Raw genomic sequence first — 23,627 nt, 5'->3', positions numbered from 1 at the left:
CTGAGCAAAGCCTCTCCTCATTTCCCACTTACAGGCCCCTCAGAGCTGTGGGAAGGTGCCTTCACCTCCCCAGCCATGGCTCTACCAGTCGTGGGTACTCACGTTGGCCACCCTTCCCCCGTGGACACGGTGAAGAGCGTGAGCAGAGCCCAGAGCACGTTGTCATAGTGGAACTCGTATTTTTTCCACTCCCTGGGCTGGGCCTCCACCTCATTTTTTTCATAATCGAGGTACTGACCCCTAAGAAAAAAGAGAGATTTGGAGCAAATGAGGGAATTAAACCGAAATCAGCCATTCCTTGTGGGTCACTGAGGAGCATCCAGAAGCCCCAGTGGCACAGGGATTAAAGGCAAAGAGGCAGCCCCTCTAGGCTTGTGACAAAATCCAGGCCAATTTTTGAGCCATTTGCAGCCACAGGAACTGGATCTGAGGTCTAGAAATAAAAGAAATTGTAATCAGGGCATTCATCCATTCATTAGGCAAAACAATCAATTAACAGCTGGTCCCCAAATCGTGTGACCCCACTAGAAAACTGTGCTGCTTGTTGGGGAAAAGGATCTGGTTCCTACTTCAGGGTAGGAACTAAATCCTAAAGGGGTCTTGTTTTAGGGGCCAAGGGACCTGGAATCTGGAGAGCTGCCCTCTAACCTACACCTTTGTGTAATGTCTTTCTATATTTACATCATTCCAAATGTATTTACATCATTGCAGGGAAGTGACAGCCCCTGTGACTGCTGGGATCCCACCAGGGACAGGCCCTGCATGCACGAGGCAGCAGGAGAGGGATGGGCAGAGCTGGACAGTGCTGAGGATGTGCTTTGGGTGCCAAGAAAAAAGGCAAATGAGGAAGATGCACATTGAGGTAACACACCTTGAGCCTGCTGGAAGGGCAAAACATGACAGGGCTTTTAAGGTATTCAATCCCTTGTCTTACTAATTAGGAGCTCTTTGACTTCCTAAGCTTCTGCTTCTTCAGTCATTATGTTTTTCCAGTTCACAGGAGTTGTAAGAATCAAGGCAACAGGCGGAAAGAGGAGTCACACTGTCAAAAACCCTTCAACCCTTCAAAGACCCTTCATTTAAAAATCACACCTAGATCTCCCTGGGAGAGAAGGTGACTCCCCTGCATCCTTAAGCATTTAGGGAAGCATTTGCTGGATCAAAGCCAGCAATGACACAGCTATTAAAGAAGAAAAAGGAGAATTCACCTCTAGGGTAGCTGTGCTGAGGTGTTGCTCTCACTTACAGGAGACTCTTGGTGCTCAGCAGATGATGCAGCTCTGGAAGAACCTGAGGAGCTGCTGCTGGAGGAGGAAAGTTGCTGCCCACCCTGGCCCTGCCCCCAGCTGTACCTGCAGTCCTTCTCCAGCTCCTTGGACTCGTCAGTGCAGTAGAAGAATCTGCCCTTGAAGAGCTGCACAGCAATGACGGCAAAAATGAACATGAAGAGCATGTAAACGATGAGGATGTTGAGGACGTTCTTCAGGGAGTTCACCACACAGTCAAAGACAGCCTGAGGGGGAGGAGAACAAGATCAAGGGCTTGGGAGAGAGGAAAAGTGCATCGAGCAGCTTGGCATCCATCTGACCACACTTCATACACTCCTGGAATGCAGGACTGGTTTGGGTTGGAAGGGACCTTAAAGTCCATCTCATTCCACCTCCTGCCATGGGCAGGGACACCTTCCACCAGCCCAGGTGGCTCCAAGCCCCGTCCAACCTTGGACACTCCAAGGGATGGGGCAGCCACAGCTTCTCTGGGAATTCCACCCCAGGGAAGAATAACTTCCCAATATCCAACCTAAATCTCTCTCCCTTGGGAGTCATCACCCAACCCACAAGCCATGGGTGGGTTCATGGAACTTGCCCACCAAGGGTTTGACCAAACACATCTCAAAGCTGTGAGAAATAACTCCAGCTTCCTTCATCTCCTGCTTTCTTGGCAAGTTTGGCTGTGCCACTGAATTTTCTGGTGCTGCCTATAAAATTTATAAAGACAATCACAGCTTTTTGAGATAAATATTCATCCTAAACAAACACTCCTATGGCCAATTATGAAATTAAAATTGTACTTGTGTTTGTTTTACTCACTTACTGGATAACTAAAAACTGCTTGAATAATATGGAAAATATACCAGATACAAACCAAATGTTTTGAATAATATTTTTCTAAAGAACTATCTCTAAAATTTGAGTGTGACTAACCCACGTGTCACTTCTGAACTCCCTGCAAAGAACTCCTCATTTATTACTTGGTTATTAGTCCCCGATTCAGTGTTACAAGTAATTTGCAGTTTGATTTTAGTCTGAGAAGTTGGTCATCATCATAGAAATGGAGTGGTCTTACTGCCCAAGCTCAGGGTTAGCACAATACTGCTCCTGCTTCTAGGAATGGAAGTGACTAACTCCCAAAATTACACTCCTGAAGCAACCCAGAAACGCTGAATTAAAACACTGGGAATATCTCTGATCAGCCCACGAATCTGATTGTTTCTCACAAGACCACATCCAGGGGAAAAAAAAAAAATTGAAATTGTCCTGTTGCTTGTTATTTGGGAGCAGAGCCTGACCCCCCCCGGCTCCCCCCTCCTGTCAGGGATTTGCAGAGCCAGAAGGTCCCCCCTGAGCCTCCTTTTCTCCAGGCTGAGCTCCCCCAGCTCCCTCAGCTGCTCCTGCTGCTCCAGCCCCTTCCCAGCTCCGTTCCCTTCCCTGGACAACGCTCCAGCCCCTCGATGTCTTCTGCCCAAAACTGACCCAAGTTCACTTCAAAAACCACATAAACACAACTTCTGCTTCACATAAAGATTTCTGGGTATTTCTTCAGAAATTAGAAGACCACTCTGTAGAATGGCTTGAAAATCAGAATTAAGTAAAATCAAGTGTTTCGTGTCCTGCTGGAGGACTGACCTCCTGTTGACTTTTTTTTTTTTTTTTTACCTCAGAGCTTTACCTTTGAAATTTCTAACCAAATGAAGACCATTTTCTGCACTGTTCAACATTAATGTTCCTTATCTTTTCAGAGACATTTAGTATGCATAAAATCAGAATTATTTCAGCCTGAATGGTGGGCAAGGACAAAAGCAAACCTGTGGAACAGCTGACCTTCATTTTGATGTGCAAACAGGAATTGTCAGACAAAAGCACCCACTGCTTTCCTCCCACCTCTCACAGAATATTCAGTAGGTATTCAGAAGTTCCCAAACCTCAGAAATTATTGAATTTTGTTAACTCCTTCCCTTCTCTGCTTCCAGGGAGTGGCTGTACCTCAAAGTGTTATTGAAATGGTGTTGAATGAGTAACCACAGGTCACTATGTTTATTTTAATTTGTAGCTTAGAGGTGAAAGGGTGCACTCTAAAACCCTGCACTATGGATTATTTACTAGAAAGATGAGCAGATTAAAACTCCTCTCACAGCAATGACATTTCCCTTTTGACAGCCCGTGGAAAATCCTGCAATATTCATGTTAAACTCTCCAGGGAAAGTCAAACATTCCAACCCCCCATTTTCTCCTGTATCATTTCTAAGAGCATCCCACTTACGAACTGTAATTTAATTTATTTGAGGGTGTTTGGGTTGGTTTTTTTTTTTTGTCTTTTCCTTTTTTTTAGAAGTTTTATTTTCATAGGGGCTCACAACAATTCATAACATTGCCCACAATGTTTGCAAAAGAAAACAAGTGTTTGGCATTTGCTAAACATCTGCACAGCTATTTTTACCGATCTGGCAAAGGGATTAATTGCAACGAAATCAAAGGAGCAGAAATAACTTGGGTTGGGTCCATCAGCTTCTACTCAGATCAGTCACAAAGCTCCAGAGAAGGAAAAAAATTGGGGTCATTTTCTAACCTTTAGTTTTGGCAGCCGTTTGATGGTTTTCAGAGGCCTGAGGACCCGCAGAACTCGCAGGGACTTGATTGTGTTGATGTCCTTGCCTTTGGTTCCTCTGCAGGGGAGAAAAGGCACAAGAACAACAATAATTTGGTCCTCAGGTCACTAACCTGGATATTTGTAGGTGGAGTTGTGGTGGAGTTGGTTTGGTTTGGGGTGGTTTTTTACAGGTTTTGGGTCCATCCTCACCGTGGCTGCAGATGAGCCCCAGCTGAGACGTGTCCACCAGCGCCATGGGCAGGGCATGGTCCTGGCACTGCTCACCACATCAGCCTTCTCTCCCTTCCCAGCTACTCACCGAGCATCCCCCAGGATCTGGGGCCCTTCCTGCCCCGACTCCACACCCAGCCAACACTTCCTGCTCCAGCCACCAGGACAGGAGGCTCAGCACGTCCATCCCAGCCCCGGGAGAAGGGACAAAGTCACACTTGGCTCTCCTTCCTCCCGAGTGAGTGAGGCGGGAGGAGGTTTCTCCTCTGACAGGAACATTGTGCCTGGACAAAGCAGTGACCAGAGGCAACAGGAGCCTTCCAGGTGAGGGACAGAGCTCTCCTGCTCCACGACAGGGCCCTCATCCTTGAGTGTCTCTTGGCAGACATGCTACCAAACCCATGCAGGAACATGTAATATTGCAGCATATTACATGCCTGGAACGGTGCTGGGGCAACCTCCCCCTTAGGCATGCAAGGTGCTGTAAGTCACAGTCTGGGTTTAGGTTTGGTTAAAACTCAGTGCAAGGCTTGAGAAGGTCCCCGTTGTTAACAGCAAGAGGGGTTTTTTTGGGGGGGAAGGACAGAGGTCCTTTCCTCGTGCACTTCCAAAAATAAATAAATAAATAAATAAATAAATAAATAAATAAATAAATAAATAAATAAATAAAGACACAGTTACATCTTCTTCCAACCCGACAGCAAAACAATGACATTCCCCTTCGGTTCACATGAAGTGAAAAATGGGATGAGAGTCTGTCACAGAGTTTTATTCATGAGTGTGGGTTTGGGTCTGAGGCTGTACTGAGGTAACACAGGTGTGAATGAGTAACAGGTGGAACAGATGCTGAAACGCCTATTCTGTGCTCTCCCAGTTGGCTTCTTCTCCAAGAGGAAAAAAATAGAGGTACAAGTGACCCAAGAGACCCACAGGAGGTTTGTGCAGGGCCTGCAGGGCTTCAGGAAACCACCCAGTTCCGTGCCTGACTGACCCTGCTCAGCCCTGCAAAGTGTCTTCTTGCAATCAATCCACTGCCAAAAGGCTTAGAACTCACAGCTAACACTGGAACTCAACACTAAACTGGACTGGAATCTACCACCCAACTCATCTCTCTCTTTTCTTCAGTAACCAGGCCCTGCAGTTGTCCTGAAACACAAAATACCCATTATATATTCAAAAGAAATAATATTTGATTCTCATTAGAAACCCTTTAATCTGTTCCAGATGAAGCAGGCACTGCCAACAGAGCTTTTCCTGGCTTTCTTTTCAGGTTTGAGCACAGCTGAAGGTCTGGCCCCTGCTTGGCTTGGCATATTTGCTTTCAACTCCCCCAACTCCCAGCAAGTACCATCCCTGCTGTGGTCACTGGAGCCATCTCCATGTCACCACAGCTCATCTGCAGCTCACCTGCTCCAAGGGGGTTTTGTCTGAGCCCTGGCTGCAAAACAGTTTGTTCATCCTCTCACAGGGAGGACAATCAGTGGCAGGAGGGAAGCAGAAAGGGAAATGGGTTGTAGGGAAGGAGATATCAAAGGAGGTCCCAAAGGAGATCCCAAAGGAGATCCCAAAGGAGATCCCACCTGGCCTGGCCAGCCTGTTCCCAGGACTGATGGTCCCCCCCATCCCCTTGGCTGCCCCTGCTGCTCCCTCCACCCTCTCCCCTCTGGAAGGCCAAGCAAATCCCTGACATTGCTCCACCTTTCCCAGGGTTTCCCTCCATGAGGGAGGTGGCAGCTGAGGAAAGCAGAGATGAGAGAAGAGTGAAGGTGAGACAGTTAAAGGCCACTTTGGGGCAGGAGGAGGGGAAATAAAAGAGATGGGATACTCAGCCCAGAACTCTCCTCATTCTCCGTCGTTGGTGGCCACGTTTCTGGTTTGCAGATTAACACACAGCCCCAAAAAACCAAACTCAGCACTGCTCTCCTGGGCTCACCCAGAACCCCAGATACTCCATGTGCTGCCTGCCAGTGCTCCCAAGTCCAGGAGACCTGGACACCTGCACCACACTAATTAACAACTGCACTAATTAGGCCTCGTGGAAGACAAAGTTCCAGATCAGAACTCGGCTCTGGTCTCACAGGTTGGCCCCACTCCTGAAGCAACAAACTCCTGTGGACTCAAGATTTGTAGGGAGGTCAAAGAGACCTTCTGGGGGCTCGTGGCTCCGTGGGGCAGAGCAAATCCTCGCTCCTGCTTTTCCCTGGCACGGGCAGGGGTGTGTGGATGAGTGCACCGAGAGCTGGGAGGTGAAGGGCAGGCAGTTCCAGTCACACACAATTCCTTCTGCCTCAGAGAAGGACACTAAGAAGGGCTGATTTCTTTTTCTCCATTCAGGCACTTAAGCAAATAAAGAGCGTGAGCCAATTAAATGTTAATGGGATTTCTGCTCTAAGCCATGGAGAGAAATCCTGAAAAACATCCTTATTTCTTGTCACAGGAAGGTTCCTGCTCTAGGCCTGGTGCTCCGAACTGCAGCGATGCAAATTGCATTTTAATTTAAAGGACACACTGCAACTCTTTCAGCGTCTCAAATAAAACCCTCAGGGTTGTTTTTTGGTGTTTTTAAGAACCCCCTCGACCAATATTGGGGGTTTTTTTCACTGCTTTAATACAAAGCCAGATGTCCAACAAAATAAAAGGTCCAGATGGAAACAGGATTCAGTCAAAAGGTGTATCCAAGCACACATTTGACCTGAATATTCCTCACAACAAAAATAAATTGCTATGGAAGGGCAAGATGTCAGCTGACTGCAGAAGAACAACTGCAAAATTCAGAAGAGCTGAATTTTGAAGAAGAGCTGTAGAGGGTCACAGGACAAACGCAGACAGCAAACAGCAGCCTAGAGACTTAAAAATAATAGTAATTTAAAAGGAATTCTATGAATAAAAAAAATTGCATTAGATCAATTTTAGTTGCATTAGGCCAGTTCTGGGGTTTGGTGTTGTTTGTTGTTTTTTTTTTCTGTGGCAGTTTGCTGCTTGTTTATTTAAAACGTTATAAAAATATTTTAAAAGAGCTTCGCAGAGCCTTTTCTTCCCCCTTTAATAAATCAAGGAGCCTTTAAAAATTGAAGAGTTCTTTCAAATGGAAGCTCCTTGTTTCTGCAGCTGCTGCCAGCAGCTCTGATTTCACGAAACATGGGCTTCTCAGAACCGTGGCATCAAAAATTCAGGGTAGGGTGGAGCCACTGCCTTCTGTGAGTGCCCCAAACCCCCCAAGGCACAGAGTGAATTCCTCTGTGAGGAGTAAAGGAGGTCACACCACTCTGCCACAAACACAAAAAGCCACCCTTTTCCCTGGCTCTAAATGCTCTGCTTTCCTCGAGAGGAGAAAGAATCCAGGACCTCAGTTCCCTGGACCTTCCTTGGCATCCTTCCTGTGGCAAGGAAGGATGATGCTCCTCCGCTGTGGAGGAGCCCACCCAGCTGGGGATGAGTTGGGTGGTGACACAGCTCTGTCCCCAAAAGCAGGGCTGTGCTGCCCTGCACAGACAGCAAAAATGCCACCTCCTTGGAGAGCGTTAAACAGGAATTTCTGACCCCCCTCCTTCGCAAGTTGCCCCTTCCAATCTCTCATAAAACTCTCCACGCTCTGTTCTCACCTCCAAGACTTTTCAGGGCCGGGTGGCCTTGCCCAGGCTGCTCCAAGTTAGCCCTGAAGCTTCCAGCACTGCTGTTTAGAGGTGAAATCCTCCAAGAAGAGAATAAAACTGCTCCTTTAAACCTTATTATTAAGATTTCCAGGAATTGCAACTCCCCCATCAGTGAGGCGCCCACTGAGTCACCTGGTGCAGATGCATCTGCGTATTTTTTGGTCAAGACTCTCTGATCTACCTGGCTTTCTATCCCTGCCTAAAGAAAATCGGGATGAATGAGGATTGTTAAGGGAAATTTCACTGGATAATGGGTAATAAAGGGACGAGGGAGTCGATGCAATGGGTGGAACATGGGTTGTTTCAACAGTGGTGACTGTTGGACAGGCAGAACAGTGCAGCAAGAGACAGGAATAACATATTACCCCATGAAACTCCTAGAGAGAGATTCCAGCAAGGAGAAGACAAAGAAAGAGCAGAGTCAATGACAAACAGAAACATCAGTGCCCCCTCCCCTGCACACAGAGATACCCCATTCCCTGCCCCACATCCCTCCCCCCCCCAGAATCCAGGAAAATACACAAGCACCAGCCCTTCCACTCACATGAAAATGTCCCTTCCCCCTCCTGACTTTATGTCCACAAAAATAACGGAATTTCTCCTGGAAATGCTTCGCTAAATGGATCAATTTGATTATTTTATTACCAGCAGCATCAGTGTTATTGTTTTTAACATCTCTCTGGGGGCTTTTTCTAAAATTTATTTTAGTTATTTAAAAAAAAAAATTATTTCTTTTTAAATATTTGAATTAATCAGGTCCTTCCATTCACATGAAAATAAACCCTGACCACTCCTGACCACTCTGGGAGGTGCAGCCTCGACTCCTTGGCAAATGCTGGTGGATTTTCCAAAGAGAATTGTGACATTCTGTGCATCTCCCCCACCTCTGGGCTGTTCCACCAGACCCAGACAAACTCTTTGCTGCTCCTCAGCAGCTGTTTCTATCAACAATACATTTTGCACCTGGGGCTGATGGGTTTGGATGACAAATTTTGCTTGCAAAGTTCGCTTTAAGCTCCTTTATTTCTACTTCCCTCAAGACTCAAACATGTGTCTGTGGCATGTTTATCTCCACAAAAATAAAGGAATTTCTCCTTGAAATGCATTGCTAAATGGATAAATTTAATTAATTCATTACCATCAGCATCACTGTTATTGTTTCTAGCATCTCTCTGGGGCTTCTTTAAAAAATTTAGGGTTTTTTTTCCATTTTGTTTATTTATTTTGAGCTACTTTCATGCATTTATTTATTTTTTAACTCCAGTTAAGCACAGAACAGCTTCTAAAGGGGCAGAAAGCAGAGCAGCAGCTGGTTGGAGAGGCTGAGATGGGTTTGTTGAATCTTGCAGCCACGACTGATGCCATCTCATGTGCTTAAACAAACACAGGCTGGTGCGATATTCCAGCTGGGAGCTCTGTCATTCCAAGGTTTTTAGTGACTATTCAGCAAGAAGCTCCTTCACACCCCCTGCACTGGACACCAGCGAGGTCAAGGACGTGAATTAAACCACACCTTGCATGGGGTGATTGTGTGTCCTGGCAAACAAACCGGGAACAGCCACAATAAATATATTTATTACACCGCTGGTGGGTGGCAGGGCTTGCTAGAAAAATCCAGCTAAACAACAGAGATGATCCCGCTGATTCTCCAAGAGCTCATTGTCGGGATTATCAAAATTCAGTGTGTCCAGTTTAAGCAAGCAAAGAGGACAAGACTCTCTCACGTTGTATTCTGAGACCTGTTCTTCTTTATAACTGGAACAGAGAGCAAATAATCTCCTGGGGAGTGACTGAATTAAACCAGGAACACTCCAAATATTCCCTGAACTGGACATCCCCTCCTGTTGAAACGTGGACTTGGGGCAGAGGTTACAGAAATCATCAGAATCACAGAAGAAATTCAAATTTTTCCAAGTCTCCCGAGGGGTTTGTCTCACTTAAACCTGGGAGACAGTAACTAGGCAGGTTTTATGCATTCCCTGCCCAACCCCTGCTCAATTCTCACTCAGAAGGTAAAATAGAAGCAGCTTGGGGCCCTATTCTAAAGCACAGGCAGGGGATTTAAAAGTAATTTATTTAGAGGCTGATGAGGTGCTGTTAGATATTCATGGCCCAACAGAGAAAACCTGAGCATGAAAAGACTCCAAAAGATTAAAAATTATTCATTTTAATCCTTAACTTGACCAAAAGGAAAAAAAAAAAAAAAAAAACAAAAACCAAACCTTGCCCTGAAAGTTTGAATTCCTGATGGGAAAGGGAAATTCTCATTGATCTGCAGACTTGGGGAATGTTGTTTTGCAAAGTAATACTTGTGACTGATTATTTTCCTTTTATATGTCTTTTCCATTCAAAGGAGCTCTGTGTTAAGCTGCTAAATGCTTTTTTTTAGGAAGGTTTTGCTTAGTCTGGCCACATCCAGCTCTAAAAGCTGTTCTATAATATATTCCATGTGCAGGGAAAATAAGTCCCACACATGTCTAGTCGAGCTTAAAAAGCAGCTTGGTTTGGGGTGTTAAATTTTAGGTCAGCAAGACATTCACCAGGCCAGGAATTGCATCTCAAGGTTTGCTTAGGACAGAGCACTCAGCTCCTCAAAAAAACCTGATTTTTAACAAATAGGGACAAAATGTTTCTCGAGGGGAGGGCAACATCCCTTTGAAAAACTTCTGTTGGGTGTGACTTTCTCCAAAACGTCAATAATTCTGTACTCGTGTAATTTAAATAATTAATAATTCTGGAGGATCAGGCACAGAAAGCCCAGATCCCAATATTCCCAAGTGTCACTCCTCAAAAATCACACCAACGATGTCAAGCCCATCTCTTTCAGTCCATCCACTTCTTGGTCTTTTTATTATTATTATTATTATTATTATTATTATTATTATTATTATTATTATTATTATTATTATTATTAATTATTATTATTATTATTATTATTATTATTTTATCCAGCATTTACGGAAAATAGAAGACCTAAAACACAAATATTAACGTGAAAGGAATTTTGATGCCTCAGAAAATGCAAAACTTCTGAGAAATATTCCAGGCCACCCTTCCCAGAAAGGACTCGGTAAGTTTTTTTGTGGTGCAAAGGACACGTTTTCCACCGGCAGAGCTTGACAAGAGGAGCAGGGGATGAAGTTTAAAATAGACAAGACACGCTCCTGCGGTTCCCTGACAAAGGGGAATGCTTTTCTCATTAGCAATTAAACCCTGCTAATTCTCATTAGCAAGTTAAACAATCGCCTGGCCGCTAATCATCGACCAACAGGTGAGAGGAGCCTGGGCATGGGCTGCTAAACGGCCCTACAATTGCTCGGGGCTAATTTAGCAGAAGAATTAACCGGCCGAGCCCTGCGGGCTGGTTCCAGGTCATCTCCTATTGTTTCTCCGGGAAACATTTGCGAACAACTCTTTCCACGGCCCGGAAATTCAGGTGGAACATTTCCTTTCACTGGTCCAGCTCTGAGCTCCTGGAGCTCTGCAGGACCTGCATTGCTCTTCTTGTGGTTGTCCCTGAGAAAAGAGCTCAAAGGAAAAGCTAATCCTCGTTTTTGAAACAGCAGTTCCTCTGTGGCCGGTGCTGAAAATCCTCCAGGATATTAAGGAAGCACAGGGAATGTTGTTTAATGTCATAAAGACAGAGCTGTGTTTGAGGGAGGGAGCAATGAGCCTTAAAAACCGTGGAAATACAAGTTCCCTGAATGGGAGAGGAGAAAAGAGGAGAGAAATGCCAAGGTCTGTGAACCAGAAATACCCACAACTCCAGAACTAATGTTTTGCAGAGAGTTCACTGAGTTATCAGCTGATTTCATTAACTACTTTCTCACAGTAAGAGCAATTCTTCCGACGATTGCCCGGAGACACTGGACTGCCACAAACTGTTACAATATGTTCTTGAAAAGAGGTCGGCCAAACAGTCACAAAAATCTTGGCTCAGTGTTTGAAGGAGCAGTGAATGGACTCACCCTAAAGCTGGAGAATTTTCAAGAGGTTCGACAGCACAAATTTAGTTGGTTTGTTTTTTTTTTTCTTCCCCCCCCTCAAGCTATGAGATGAAAACTGAGCATTTCACTGAGAAATGGGGCCACACGTGTTATGCATCAACTCCCTCTGTGCCAGCTCCTGCCTCCCCTGTGATTATTCCCCAGAAATTGGGATGTTGAGAGAATGTACTTACGAGAAGGCAAATGCCACCAAGGCCCCACTGACCACAATGAAGTCCAGGATGTTCCACAGGTCACGGAAGTAGGAGCCAGGGTGGAGTAACAGCCCCAGGTCAATCATCTTGAGAGGAGACACATGGAAAGAAAAGAGTTTTAATAAAACCTGCACCAAATCAGCACTGCCAAGGTACAGGAGAATGTTCTTGATCAAATGACCCTACACAACATGGAAATGCTTGGCCAAGCTGCTCCTTTCTAAGAGGCACAAAGAGCTCTGCCAGAAATTAAGCTCAAAAGTCAATAAACCAGAACCAAAAGCTCAAGAAAAGAGTCCCCACTGCAACCCAGACATGGATTAATCTAGGTGTTATTCTGCATCTCTTTTGTGTCTTGCTCTGACAGTAAAACCTACCCCAGGAATAAATCCTGACTTTATTAGGATTGTGCTTCCTGGAAAGTTGCTGCCCCACAGTCTCAGCAAAGCCTGTCACCCTACTGAGTAAAGTCAAAAGATAAATCCTCAATTTTTTGAGATGTGACAGAGCAGGAATCAGTTGCTGTTAACATTCCAAAAGGAGAAGGGAAGATTCAGACATGTCTCAGAAAGGTCTGTCAACTCCCGTGTCTTTAACCACACACTTCAGGCATTTCTTATCCTCTTACAGAGCCACAGCTACTGAAAATATCTTTATTTTCCTCCATAAATTGTGAGATTAAAGAAACCAGGAGAGCCACTACAGAAGGACATCTGGCTACTTCTGAGAGCTGTTCTCAAGTTAAAGCTTTTCCATCACTGTCACCTCTCCAGGGAGTTCTGTCCTGCTCCCCCCCTTCTCCAGCATCCCAGAAGTAGATGAATGTAAATTTAAAACAGGAGGTGAATCTTTCTGCTTGGAGAAATTCTTACCTTGATCACCATCTCAAAGGTAAAGACACCTGTAAATATATAATCCAAGTATTTCAGAGCCTAAATGGGGAAGAGAAATGTGTGTTAGGAGAGTTTGGTTTGCCACCCGCAGACAAGTAGGTTTGCTACTGATACTTGGAGTATCCTACCATGCTCCACCAAAATAAAAAAAACTTACCTGGTTTAACTTCCTCAGGCTCTGCTCTAGCAGGAGATCTTAGGACAATGCCCGATCCCTGGGAGTGTCCAAGGCCAGGTTGGACAGTCCTTGGAGCAACCTGGGATAGTGGAAGGTGGCCCTACCCATGGCAGGGGGTGGAACGGGATGAGCTTTAAGCTTTTCCCAGCCCAAACCATGCTGTGATTCTCTGATTCTGGGTGAGGCCTGGCTGGTGACCAGAGAAGCTTTTCCCATTGCTGAATTGTGTCCCAGCTTCTCCACACAGGTCATATCAGTGATTTCCAAGTTCTGAAACTCAGATGTGGTTGAAGCAGCAGAAAGGGACAGGAACTGTGAGCATTTTATCCTCCAGCTGGGAGGGACCCACAAGGATCATCCAGTCCAACCCTCAGCCCTGCACAGGACCATCCCCAAGGGTCACCCCCTGTGCCCCAGAGGATCATCCAAACCCTCCTGGAGCTCTGGCAGCCTTGGGGCTGTGCCCACTGCCCTGGGGAGCCTGTTCAGTGCCAACCACCCTCTGGGGGGAGAACCTTTTCTTAACCTCCAGCCTATCTGGAGAGTGGCACAAGCACATTTGAGTGTTCCCAACACGAGCTCTGGTTTTTCGCTGTGTCATCCTTCGGGGACGGGAACGGACAGTCCACGTGCCGGGAGGAGCAGAGCAACGTTTCTCTGCCCATGTTGGTTGGTACTCACATCATTTCTGGGTGACTCAGCTTGGACAGGGTCTTCTGCAGCCAGGGCAATGCTGCTGAGGGCGATGACGATCAGGATGACCATCTCGAAGTAGCGCAGGTTGACGATGTAGTGGAAGAGCCGCCGAATCCTGCAGGCAAAACAAGCACAGGGGAAGGGTTTGTCACAGTGGCACGACAGGCTGGCACAGGGACAGGGTTCCTCAGGAGCACGACCTTTAGGATTTTTGCCACAGTAAGGGTAATAAAATAAAAAAACCCATGAGCGACGGGTTGAAATTCTGGTTTGCAACAAACGTGGGGTGAGATTTAAAGTAAGATTTAAACATCCCTGCACTGCTCCCTGCAAAGCAAAGACATCTCTTTATCTCTGTATTTATCTATTTCTCTCTCTCTCTCCACCCATCAAAAGGGCACTGAGAGCTTCCAAGCCTTCAGACTCGATTCTGCAAATTCCTCAGGAACACCACCTTTAGGATTCCTGTTAGAGTGAAGGTAATACAATAAAAACCACGAGCAACGGGTTTAAATTCCAGTTTGCAACAGATCTGTGGTGAGATTTAAGGTCAGAGATTTAAACATCCCTGCACCACTCTCTGCAAAGCAAAGACATCTATTTATCTCTCTATTTATCTCTCTATTTATCTCCCTATTTATCTCCCTATTTATCTCCCTATCTATTTATCTCTCTATTTCTCTATTTTTCTCTCTCTCCATCTGCCAAAAGGGCATTGAGAGCTTTCAAGCCTTCAGACCTGATTCTACAAATTATGTTTATCTCCTCCCCTGCCCTTCTCCCTTTGAACCCCCAGGTTAACATCCTGCGAGTTCAAAACAAGGTTGGAAATCCTTTTAATATCAACTAATCCCTTTAAAACTGAGACACAGGCACTTGGAGCCTCAGCTGAAACTGCCTTTGTGGCTGAGTATTATTCCTTCCAATCTCTCCCTTGCCAAGTATCTCTGCCTTCACTTTAAGGTACCCTTTCTAAGCTGCACAAATACTTTACAGTAATATATTTGATTACTTTACCCATAATCTTTTTATTCACAAATCGTGCCCAAGAAAAGTGACAAATGCTTCCATCTCTAAGCAATCCAAAGCTATTCACAAATTTCAGCTAATAACTCTATCTGACCACAGTTCACAAGTCCTTAACTGCACACAGAGCTCTACATTTGCACCGTATTTGTCAGCTGAATAAAGGACTTGGGTTCTGCCTGGGAATCAAATTACATATTTAACTCAGCAACAACTTTTATCTGAGAATGTGTTTTCAGCTGCTATATCCCATTTTCTCCAAGCAAATATCTGAGGAGTCAGAATTCAAGTCTGTTTTTTTCACATCTACTTCCCGTATTCCCTCTCCTTGGCTTGCTAATGGATTCAGAATGAAAAAAAGAGCGACAAATACCAGGGAAAACAGATTTGATAGAAAATAACCCGAAGAGAAGTGCTTTTGTAGATCCCTTAACTCTGGTTATCAATCTGACAGGGGAAGATTATCATCTACGTGGCTCCCTGAATCCACAGAAGGGAAAGGCAACATTTTCCATAACATTTGTAACTGTAATTCTTGAGAGAAAAAAAAAAAAAAAAAGCTCAATCCATCAAAGAAACAACAAGGCCCTATTTTTAGACCTTCATCATTCACAACCAGCAGCGGGATGGCGGGAGCGTTTGTAAACTGCCAGCGGGGCTCGAGAAATCACTTTGCAGCCACGGCTGCTCTCAGAGGGTGGTGGCTCTTGGAAAGTAATGCATTTTATTTAATGCATTTTATTTATGCTTCTCTGCACTGTTTTTGCCCCCTGGCAGCACCCGGGTCGTGCATCCCCCAAGATGGGATGTGTCAGCGTTAGAGCGAAGCTTCCTCCCCCAGAAAGCAGAAGGATCTCTCTGGAGAATTTACCACCAGCCAAAACACCTGAGGGCATCCAGCTGGGGCTGCATCTTGCCCAGAGGAGGAAAAACAAGTCGCTGACAGTCCTTGAGTTTGGTCTTTGTCTTGTTATTCCCTCTTGGCCCTGTGTTATAACGCGTTTTCTCTCCCAGTGAACGTGGGTTCTTTTGGTGCAGCTTTTGGGGGACTGGGGGGTGTGAGCTGGAGAAAACTGCAGGGCAACTGAAACAACACAGCAAATGCTGCACTGGGGGGCTCAGGAGGTCGTAACTGTAGGATGAGGTGAGAGGAAATGAGCAGATATATGGAACAAAAAATTCTTGCTTCTTCTCTGTCCACCCCTTCTGGGCCGGGGACCATCTTGCTTCCCACCCAGCAGTGCTGCCTTAGCAGACATTTTGCAGCTAAAGCTCATTTTTGGTGGTCACTCCCCAATAAAAAGGCTTGAGCTACCAAATATTAGGGAAGTACTATGTCCTTATCCAGCTAGACAAGTTTCATAATCCTAATTTGGCTCCCCAGGGCAGTGGGCACAGCCCCAAGGCTGCCAGAGCTCCAGGAGGGTTTGGACAAGGCTCTGAGGGACAGGGTGGGATTGTTGGGGTGTCTGTGCAGGGCCAGGAGCTGGACTGATTATCCTGGTGGGTCCCTCCAGCTCAGGATATTGTGTGATTCTACGACTTTATTCAGCCTGTCCAGCGTCTGACGTCAAATATGAACTCGTTTTGTCCCACTGACAGTACAGACAGCTGGGATGTCACAGTCCTGAGGAGCAGGAGGTGTAGGAGGACTCATCTTCTCTCAAATCGAGCTGCCAAATAAAGGCCTGAGTTCTCCTTTGGTACCTGAGCATAAACCTCAGAGAGAAACTCCAGGATCTACACCACATCTACCCGAGCCAGAGGGAAACAACCACCTCTGCTCCTCGGAGATCTCCAGCTTGGCTGAAGTTTTAAACTCCCTAAAAATGACTCACAGCCCTTCCTGCTACAATTATTACAACCCCTGCTGCTCCCCCCTGGTCCTGCAGCCCCCCAGAGCGACACACTCAGCGTTCACAGGCCATGAGCACGAAGCTGAGCACGAGGCAGAGCCGCCTGGAGCGGAGGAGATGCCGTAAATCCCAACAGATCCCACCAGCTGCGCTCTCAGCCTGGGCAAAGGAAAAACAGCCGTGTTTTCCCACAGGTTCAAGGTTTGCACTGATGTGAAGGTGCCAGGATGGAAAGAACAGGGAATTCCAGCTAAGGAACCTGCAAGAATTTGCTGTCAGGACCAATCTCCCCGACATGCTCCTCCGGGTATCTTTTCCCAGCGACAGCCCGAATTCCCAGCCTTTGGTGATTTCTGTGAACAAACTGCCCGCCTGAGGGTCAGCAGGGCAGTTTGGATCTGCCTAAAGCATCCTCTTTTCCCAGTTCATTTATATTTATTTTTTAATATTTATTTTTATTCATGGTTATTTTCCCCTGGCAGTTTATTCCCCAGCTGAACGGCAGCGTCCGGCCCACATATTTAATATTATTTAATATCTAAATGTGTTTGACTGGCAGAGGCGGAGATAAAAGTGATGTCATTGCTCTGAATAACCAGTTCCTGCCACCCAAAAGTGGAGTTAGAAGGACTCACGGGTTTGTGGGGCTCAGGATGAACATGGAACTGTAAGGCAAGATTGGTTTAGGCCCATTTTTCGTCAAGTCATCAACGTCTTTCTTCTCCTCTGTTTTGCTCTCAAACTCCACGTTGTTCACTGAAATGGGAATTGGAGGGGAGAGAAAGGAGAGAGTTAAAATTGCATCCACAGTGTTCCCACAGGAGGCTCCTGCAACAGCTGGATATGCAAACAGTGCAGCTGGGAGAGCAAACAGCCTTTGGATATGTTGATTAAATGTGATGAACAATCATTTGATCATTATCCCTGCTACTTACACACAGTTCTACCCCACAACTGCTGTGCTGATGAGTAGTGGATCAGAAACAGCCAGGAAATGAAGCTGCTCAGTGCAGACAGACAAAGAAACCAGGCACTCATTTATCCAAGAGCTGCCAAAGTGGGGCTGGAAAACCCTTTTCAAACAGCACAAATTATTAGGGAGAGAGGATCAGCGAGGGATCCTTGGGAAGTGAACAAAAAGCAGAATGTCTGAGCAGCCTCATAATCCTGTGTCTTTTGCCACAGAGCAGGAGCAAGGTTGGCTTTGGAATGTGTAGAAGTGCAAATTCATAGATGAGATTTAATAATTTTGGGGGCTAAAACTGCTGAACTTCCCAGCATTAGGAAAAGAGACCTGGAAGGGGCTTTCTGGAGCCCCTGGATCTGTGCCTGCCTCGTGCAGCTCATTTTTGCCACAGCTGTGTGAAAGCTGTTGAGCTTCACCTCCCATCAGGTTATTAACTTGCACACCTCCTTCTCTAAGATTGTTCCAAACCCCACTCCCAAGGGTTGGGAATTTTTCAGTTTTCATCCTGAGTTTACTTGCAGTGGGTTTATGGGATAATTTACTGAAGATCATTTCCAATATATGAACTGGAAAATGTTTTATGCCGCAAATACTCTTCTTAGGCAGATACTCACCCATTCACTCCCAGGACCTGGAGTCCACAATCCCCACCCCCTTGGAATGTGCCAGGTGCAGGGCTTTTATCACTTTTTATTTTATTCTGCAAGGAAATGACAGTTCCTTGTGTGTGAGTGACATGTTCAATAAACTCCTTATTGTATCTCCAGCCAGATAGTGAGGAAATGGGCAGGACAGATAAACTGTGATTGGCAGGAAGTCAGCGTTGCAATATAGTAAAATTACCATTTAAGAAGAAAAAAAAAAGGAGAAAGAAGAAGGGAAAAAAGAAAAAAAAAAAAAAAGACAAGTCTTGTGGTTGACAACACAGTGAAAAAGCTCCCAGAGACCCTGCTTTTGGTTGTGCCCCTTGGAAAGCAGAGTCCTGACAGCCTGAAGGCTCAACTGGACCTCTTGGAGGTGACACTGCAATTTTCCTTGGCATCCCTACTCTCAAGGCTATTCCTGCTGTGCCAGGGATCAGCCCCTGATGGTGGCCGGGGGTCTTCAGGGCACACCATGGGCACAACGGTCTCGGGATCATCTGGAAAACTAAATCTACACTTACAGACCCAAAGCAAAGAGCTGTGGAGAAGGACAGGCTCAGTCCTTCTTGGGATCTGCTCCAGCTGAGGTGCAGAGGATTGCCCAAAGCTGAGGAATGGCCCAGCCTGCAGGAACCTGGAGCAGCAGGATCACCCAGGATGCTGGGATGGCTGTGAGGCCACGAGGACCTGCTGTTCCACACTGAACCAGCCAAGAAGTGTGAATCCATCCTGAGGGCCTGAATGCAATGCCACCACCTCCCCTGGCCTTTGCTGGGGGGGTCTGTGGCTGGTTAGGCCCCCAGGATGCCAGAGGAACCACAGCCCATCCCTGCTGGAGCAGGAGTTGGCAGCACAGCAGCAGAGGAAGGGGACAAAGCAGAGGACCTGCTGCTGTGCTCACCTCAGGCTGGTTTGCTGCACCAGCTGCTGATTTTCCTGCCCAGCCCTCGGTTTCTACATTTTCTTGGTTTTCTTGCTCCTTCATCTTTCTCTTCTGCAGAACCAGGGTGTGCTCTGGGGGAGCCATCTCCAGGGAACCTCAGGGGGTGTTTTCCAGAGCCACCAGCTTACCCAGGAACCCATTCTGGGGTACCTGCAGGCTGCTTGAATTGTGGCATTGCTGGTGGCCAGGAGAGACACCAGCTGACCCAAGAACCCAGGCTGTCTGAGTTGTGGATCCCATATCAGCAGGTTCTCCTCTCTGCCTCTTGTGAGGATGCCGGTGGCCAGGAGAAGCCCCCCCACCCAGTGTGTGCTGCCCCCTCCTCCAAAAGTTGGCTCTTTCCTGGCAATTCCCTGACTGAAAAAGCCTGGAGACACGGGCACTCACTTGGTATGACAGTGGTTTCCCCTGGTGGGGCCGTGATGGTGACGGGGATGTTCACAGTGGTGGTTTTGTCCAGGGGGGGTTGAATCATCCGCGTCACGTTCTTCTGGTTGTCGGCGTCTTCTGGCTGCTCAGGCACCTTCTGCAGGTAAGTGCTGGGCAGGGTGTGCACAGGGACACTCACACTCCCACTGGCCTCGATCTCACACTGGTTCTCCCTGAGGCAGAAGAGCAGGTTTTGGTAAATGTGGCGCAGGAAGGATTCAGAGAACACGTGTGTCTGACCCTGCACCCCTGTGAAACCTCAGGGTTGGGGTTTCACCTCTGGGTTTCACAGACTCTTCTCTGCCCTTTGCAGAAAAGCCACAGCCTGCAGGACAACTGGCTGATAGCACAGGATGGGGCCTTTCCCTCTGAGACCTGCTGGGCCAACATCCAAGCACAACATTAAGATGGACTGTGCCACTGAGTGTCGCTTTGTTCAGTTTAATGAGCCTCATAACTGAGCTTCATAAAGGCCCACGTGGCCCTGGCATGGAGCAGTGGCATTAACTCCCCAGCATCAGCTGGCTGCTGAATGAAGGCTGACATTCTGCTGCTTGTTGCTCTCCTGAGGCCTTATTTAAATGTGGTGGTTCTCTTTTGCCCTCCTGAACCGCTCTGTAACGCTGCTGTCAGCAGCTAAAGAGCTCCTGCTTTCCTCTGCAGCAGCAGCTCCACTTCAGTGAGCTGGAAAGGGAGCCTGTGCACATGAGCAAACTAAACAGCATGCAAAGTGTTTTGAAATTCATCTGAAAGGAAGATAATATAGACAGGAAAATTATTATCTCGGTGCCACTCACAGCTCTCCACGGTGACATGAACTCTATTCTAAAGAATCCCAGTGCAATTTCTTTTCCATTGGACTAATAAAGCTGAAAAGGCAATCTATCCTTCTTTATTAACTACTCCAAATGCTCCACCAGTACTATTTTTCTCATTTGACTTACATAAGAATTAAACCAAATGGGAGACATCGTTGTTCTTAATGGAAGGAGCCACGTGCTGGAACAACTGGTGGTGCAGCTGACAGGGCTCAGCATTAAAACAGAAGATCAAAGGGCTGTAAGCAAGACTGGGGGTAATTTTAAAAGATGCCCCTCAGAAACTTCTTTCAGAGGCTGTAAAATTCTCAGTTCTGTGTTATGCCCTAGAGGGTCTGTGGGTATTTGCATCAAGGATGTTTCCTTCCTTAAACGTGGTTCCTGTGGACAGAAATCAGCTTTGGGAGCCTCTGATTGAAGCAAAACAGCACTGCAGGTTATGGTGGAAGGTGGGGTGAGCACAAGGACCAGAGGGAATGCCATGGGGAGGGGAATAAGTAATTTCCTGAAACACTTATTTGCTATCATGGCCCCTGAGCCATCCCAGGGGTGAGTCTGTCCTGTCCAGCCTGGTCTTGGACACTTCCAGAGATCCAGGGGCAGCCACAGCTTCTCTGGGCAACCTGTGCCAGGGCCTCCCCACCCTCACTGTAAAAAAATACCTTCCCAACATCTCATCTATCCCTGCCCTTTGGCAGTGGGAAGCCATTTCCCCTTGTCCTGTTCCTCCATCCCTTGTCTCCAGTCCCTCTCCAGCTCTCCTGGAGCCCCTTTAAGCCCTGGAAGGGGCTCTCAGGTCTCCCTGGATCCTTCTCTTCTCCAGGTGAACCCCCCCAACTCTCCCAGCCTGGCTCCAGAGCAGAGGGGCTCCAGCCCTTGGAGCATCTCCGTGACCTCCTCTGGACTTGCTCCATCAGGTCCACACTCTTTCTGTGTTGGAGGCCCCAGATCTGGACACAGGGCTCCAGGTGGGATCAGAGTAGTTCCCAAGGCACGAATCCGAACGAAATCCACTTACTTGGGCTGGTGGTTCCGGTGCTCCTTCTCCGCAGCCTCCGCCTCCTTCTCCCCGTTCTCCTTCTCCACCGACTCGTAGGTGGACAGGGCCCTGTTCCTGAGCCTGTGCCGCCTGTGGGGCTCCTCCCCGTTCTCCCCCTTGGGCTCTCCATCCCTGTTGCCAGAGCGGGACCCTCCGCGGTGCCGGGAGCGCCGCTCTCCGCGGGCGCCGTTGGCGGTGCCGTTGCCATCCTTGCCCTGGCGCTCCGTGGAGTGCCGGTGCGTGCGGTGCCTGCGGTGCTCCTTCTCCCCCCCTTCGTCCACCGAGCCCCGCCGGTGGTGCCTCTTCCCCCCTTCCTGCCCCCTGTTCCGCTCGCTTTTCCCTTCCTTGCTGCCACCCTCCACCTCCTTGCTGCGGCTCCGGTGCTGCCGGTGCCGCTCCTCCTTGTTGGGCACGGCGGGCTCCGCGCTCTCCTCCTTGGGCGCGTCGCCCTTCTCCTGCTCGGCCTGCTTCTCCTTCTCCTTCTCCCGGTGCCGGTGGTGCTTCCGCGGGGCTTCTGCCCCATCGGCGGAGCTGCCCTTGGGGTGCTCCTGCACCTCCTGCACGTCCCCAGGGCTCAGCTTGCTGATGTTGTTCCTGCCCTCGCTCCTGGGCTCCACCACCAGCGGCCGGTCCAGGTGGGTCTTCATGTCCGGCCTGATGTGCAGGGTGGTGGCGTAGCGGACCCGCTCCTCGGGGTCCAGCTCGTTGTACAGGGCCTCGCAGCTGGCTCGGAAGTTGTGCATCCGGATCTGGCTGGTCCTCTGCTCCCACACCGACTTGGATTTGGAGGAGTTCTGCTGCTTGCTGAGGGAGGGAGGGAGGGAAGGTGAAAAGTGAATGCCTGAATTTACGCCGATTCCCTGAGCAGCAACCAAAAAAAAAAAACAAGGGGATTTTCAGCTGAGGTGGGGAATTAGAGGGTTGAACCAAAGGAATTGCAGGAATGGAGAGAGAATGGCTGGCGGAGAACATGAGCAGGGAAAGCCAGCGGGATCACCGGTGTTAGTTTGCCCACACACGCGTAAGGCACCCTGGAAAGTAGTTCTCCTGATTTCTACAACGTGGAAGCATCAGGTAGAGGCTGAAGGATTAAAGTGTCAGCACAGAAATCACACACCCCAGCCAGAGCTTTGAAACAGCCCACAAAGCTTCTCCACAATTAACAGCACCTTTTCCCCACCTGGAAACACCTGGATGAGCAAATTAGTGATGAGCAAGAGCAGTTAGACTGGCAAGAGGAGTGAGGGGAAGTCTCTGAAGTCCAGCCCCGGCCCTGCACAGACACCCCAACAATCCCACCCTGTCCCTCAGAGCCTTGTCCAAACCCTCCTGCAGCTCTGGCAGCCTTGGGGCTGTGCCCACTGCCCTGGGGAGCCTGTTCAGTGCCAACCACCCTCTGGGGGAAGAACCTTTCCCTGAGATCCACCCTGAGCCTGCCCTGACACAGCTCCAGCCATTCCCTGGGGGCTGTCCCTGCTCACAGGGAGCAGAGATTGGAGCTTTCCCTCATGAGGAAGATGCAGACCCTGATGAGGTCTCCTCTGAGTCTCCTTCTCTTCAGCTGAAGACACCAAGTGACCTCTTCTGCTCCTCTCAAGGCCCCTCCAGACCCTTCACCCTCTCCATAGGCCAAGATGGAGATGAAGTGGGAACACCTTTATCCCTTGAGACACCTGTCCTCTCTGTCTGTCCCCTGTTATGGTGACATCTCCACTGGCATTGCCTCAGTCCTTGGATTTGTCAGCACAGCACTTGGTTTCTGACCACCACACACAAAGGGCTCACCTACCCAGCCAGGGTAGGAAGGGAAGACTTTTCCCTTCCCTCCTAAAGACTGCAAATCAAAATCTGCTCTTGCATGACATCAAAGTAAACCCTCTGCCTTCCAGTGTGGCATTCTGGATTTAGCCTGGTGGAGGATCAGCACCCACGTTTTTCCTTGATGAAGCTCCTTCTAAAGAAGACAGGAAAGCCATTTCCCTTCCACCAGCCTGCTCAGACATCCCCACGTGCCAAATATCAGCCTGACCTCTGCACTTGTGGTGCAGCACCTCTGGTGCAGAACACAGAGCCCGCACGGGAGGAACATGCACCTTCCTTATGCACTTTCTGGGCTCCCCTGACAGTAGAAAAAGCAGCTTTTGCGTGTCTGTGAGCTGGTTTGGACTGGCTGGGTGTGTCTCTGT

At 47.9% G+C, this 23,627-nt stretch overlaps 1 protein-coding gene across 1 annotated transcript in view; it reads right to left on the bottom strand.

The window, feature by feature from the left end:
* Window positions 1-22,245, bottom strand: part of CACNA1B (calcium voltage-gated channel subunit alpha1 B) — a gene marked incomplete at its 5' end in the record, with an annotated part of 81,236 nt that extends 58,991 nt beyond the window's left edge. Inside the window, 10 exons of the mRNA XM_027909230.1 lie at window positions 103-240; window positions 1,353-1,513; window positions 3,847-3,943; window positions 8,117-8,128; window positions 11,932-12,038; window positions 12,825-12,884; window positions 13,705-13,834; window positions 17,237-17,357; window positions 19,543-19,757; window positions 21,421-22,245. Coding sequence (XP_027765031.1) covers window positions 103-240; window positions 1,353-1,513; window positions 3,847-3,943; window positions 8,117-8,128; window positions 11,932-12,038; window positions 12,825-12,884; window positions 13,705-13,834; window positions 17,237-17,357; window positions 19,543-19,757; window positions 21,421-22,245 — 1,866 coding nt within the window. The remainder of the gene's footprint in view (window positions 1-102; window positions 241-1,352; window positions 1,514-3,846; window positions 3,944-8,116; window positions 8,129-11,931; window positions 12,039-12,824; window positions 12,885-13,704; window positions 13,835-17,236; window positions 17,358-19,542; window positions 19,758-21,420) is intronic.
* Window positions 22,246-23,627: the final 1,382 nt, after the last annotated feature.

The sequence above is a fragment of the Empidonax traillii genome, unplaced genomic scaffold (assembly GCF_003031625.1).
Source record: "Empidonax traillii isolate 1590-97213 ecotype Southwest subspecies unplaced genomic scaffold, ASM303162v1 scaffold2005:size87088, whole genome shotgun sequence".
In the NCBI taxonomy this organism is placed as follows: domain Eukaryota; kingdom Metazoa; phylum Chordata; class Aves; order Passeriformes; family Tyrannidae; genus Empidonax; species Empidonax traillii.
Note: the sequence above shows the minus strand (reverse complement) of the source record. Positions and strands in the feature narration are given on the sequence as shown.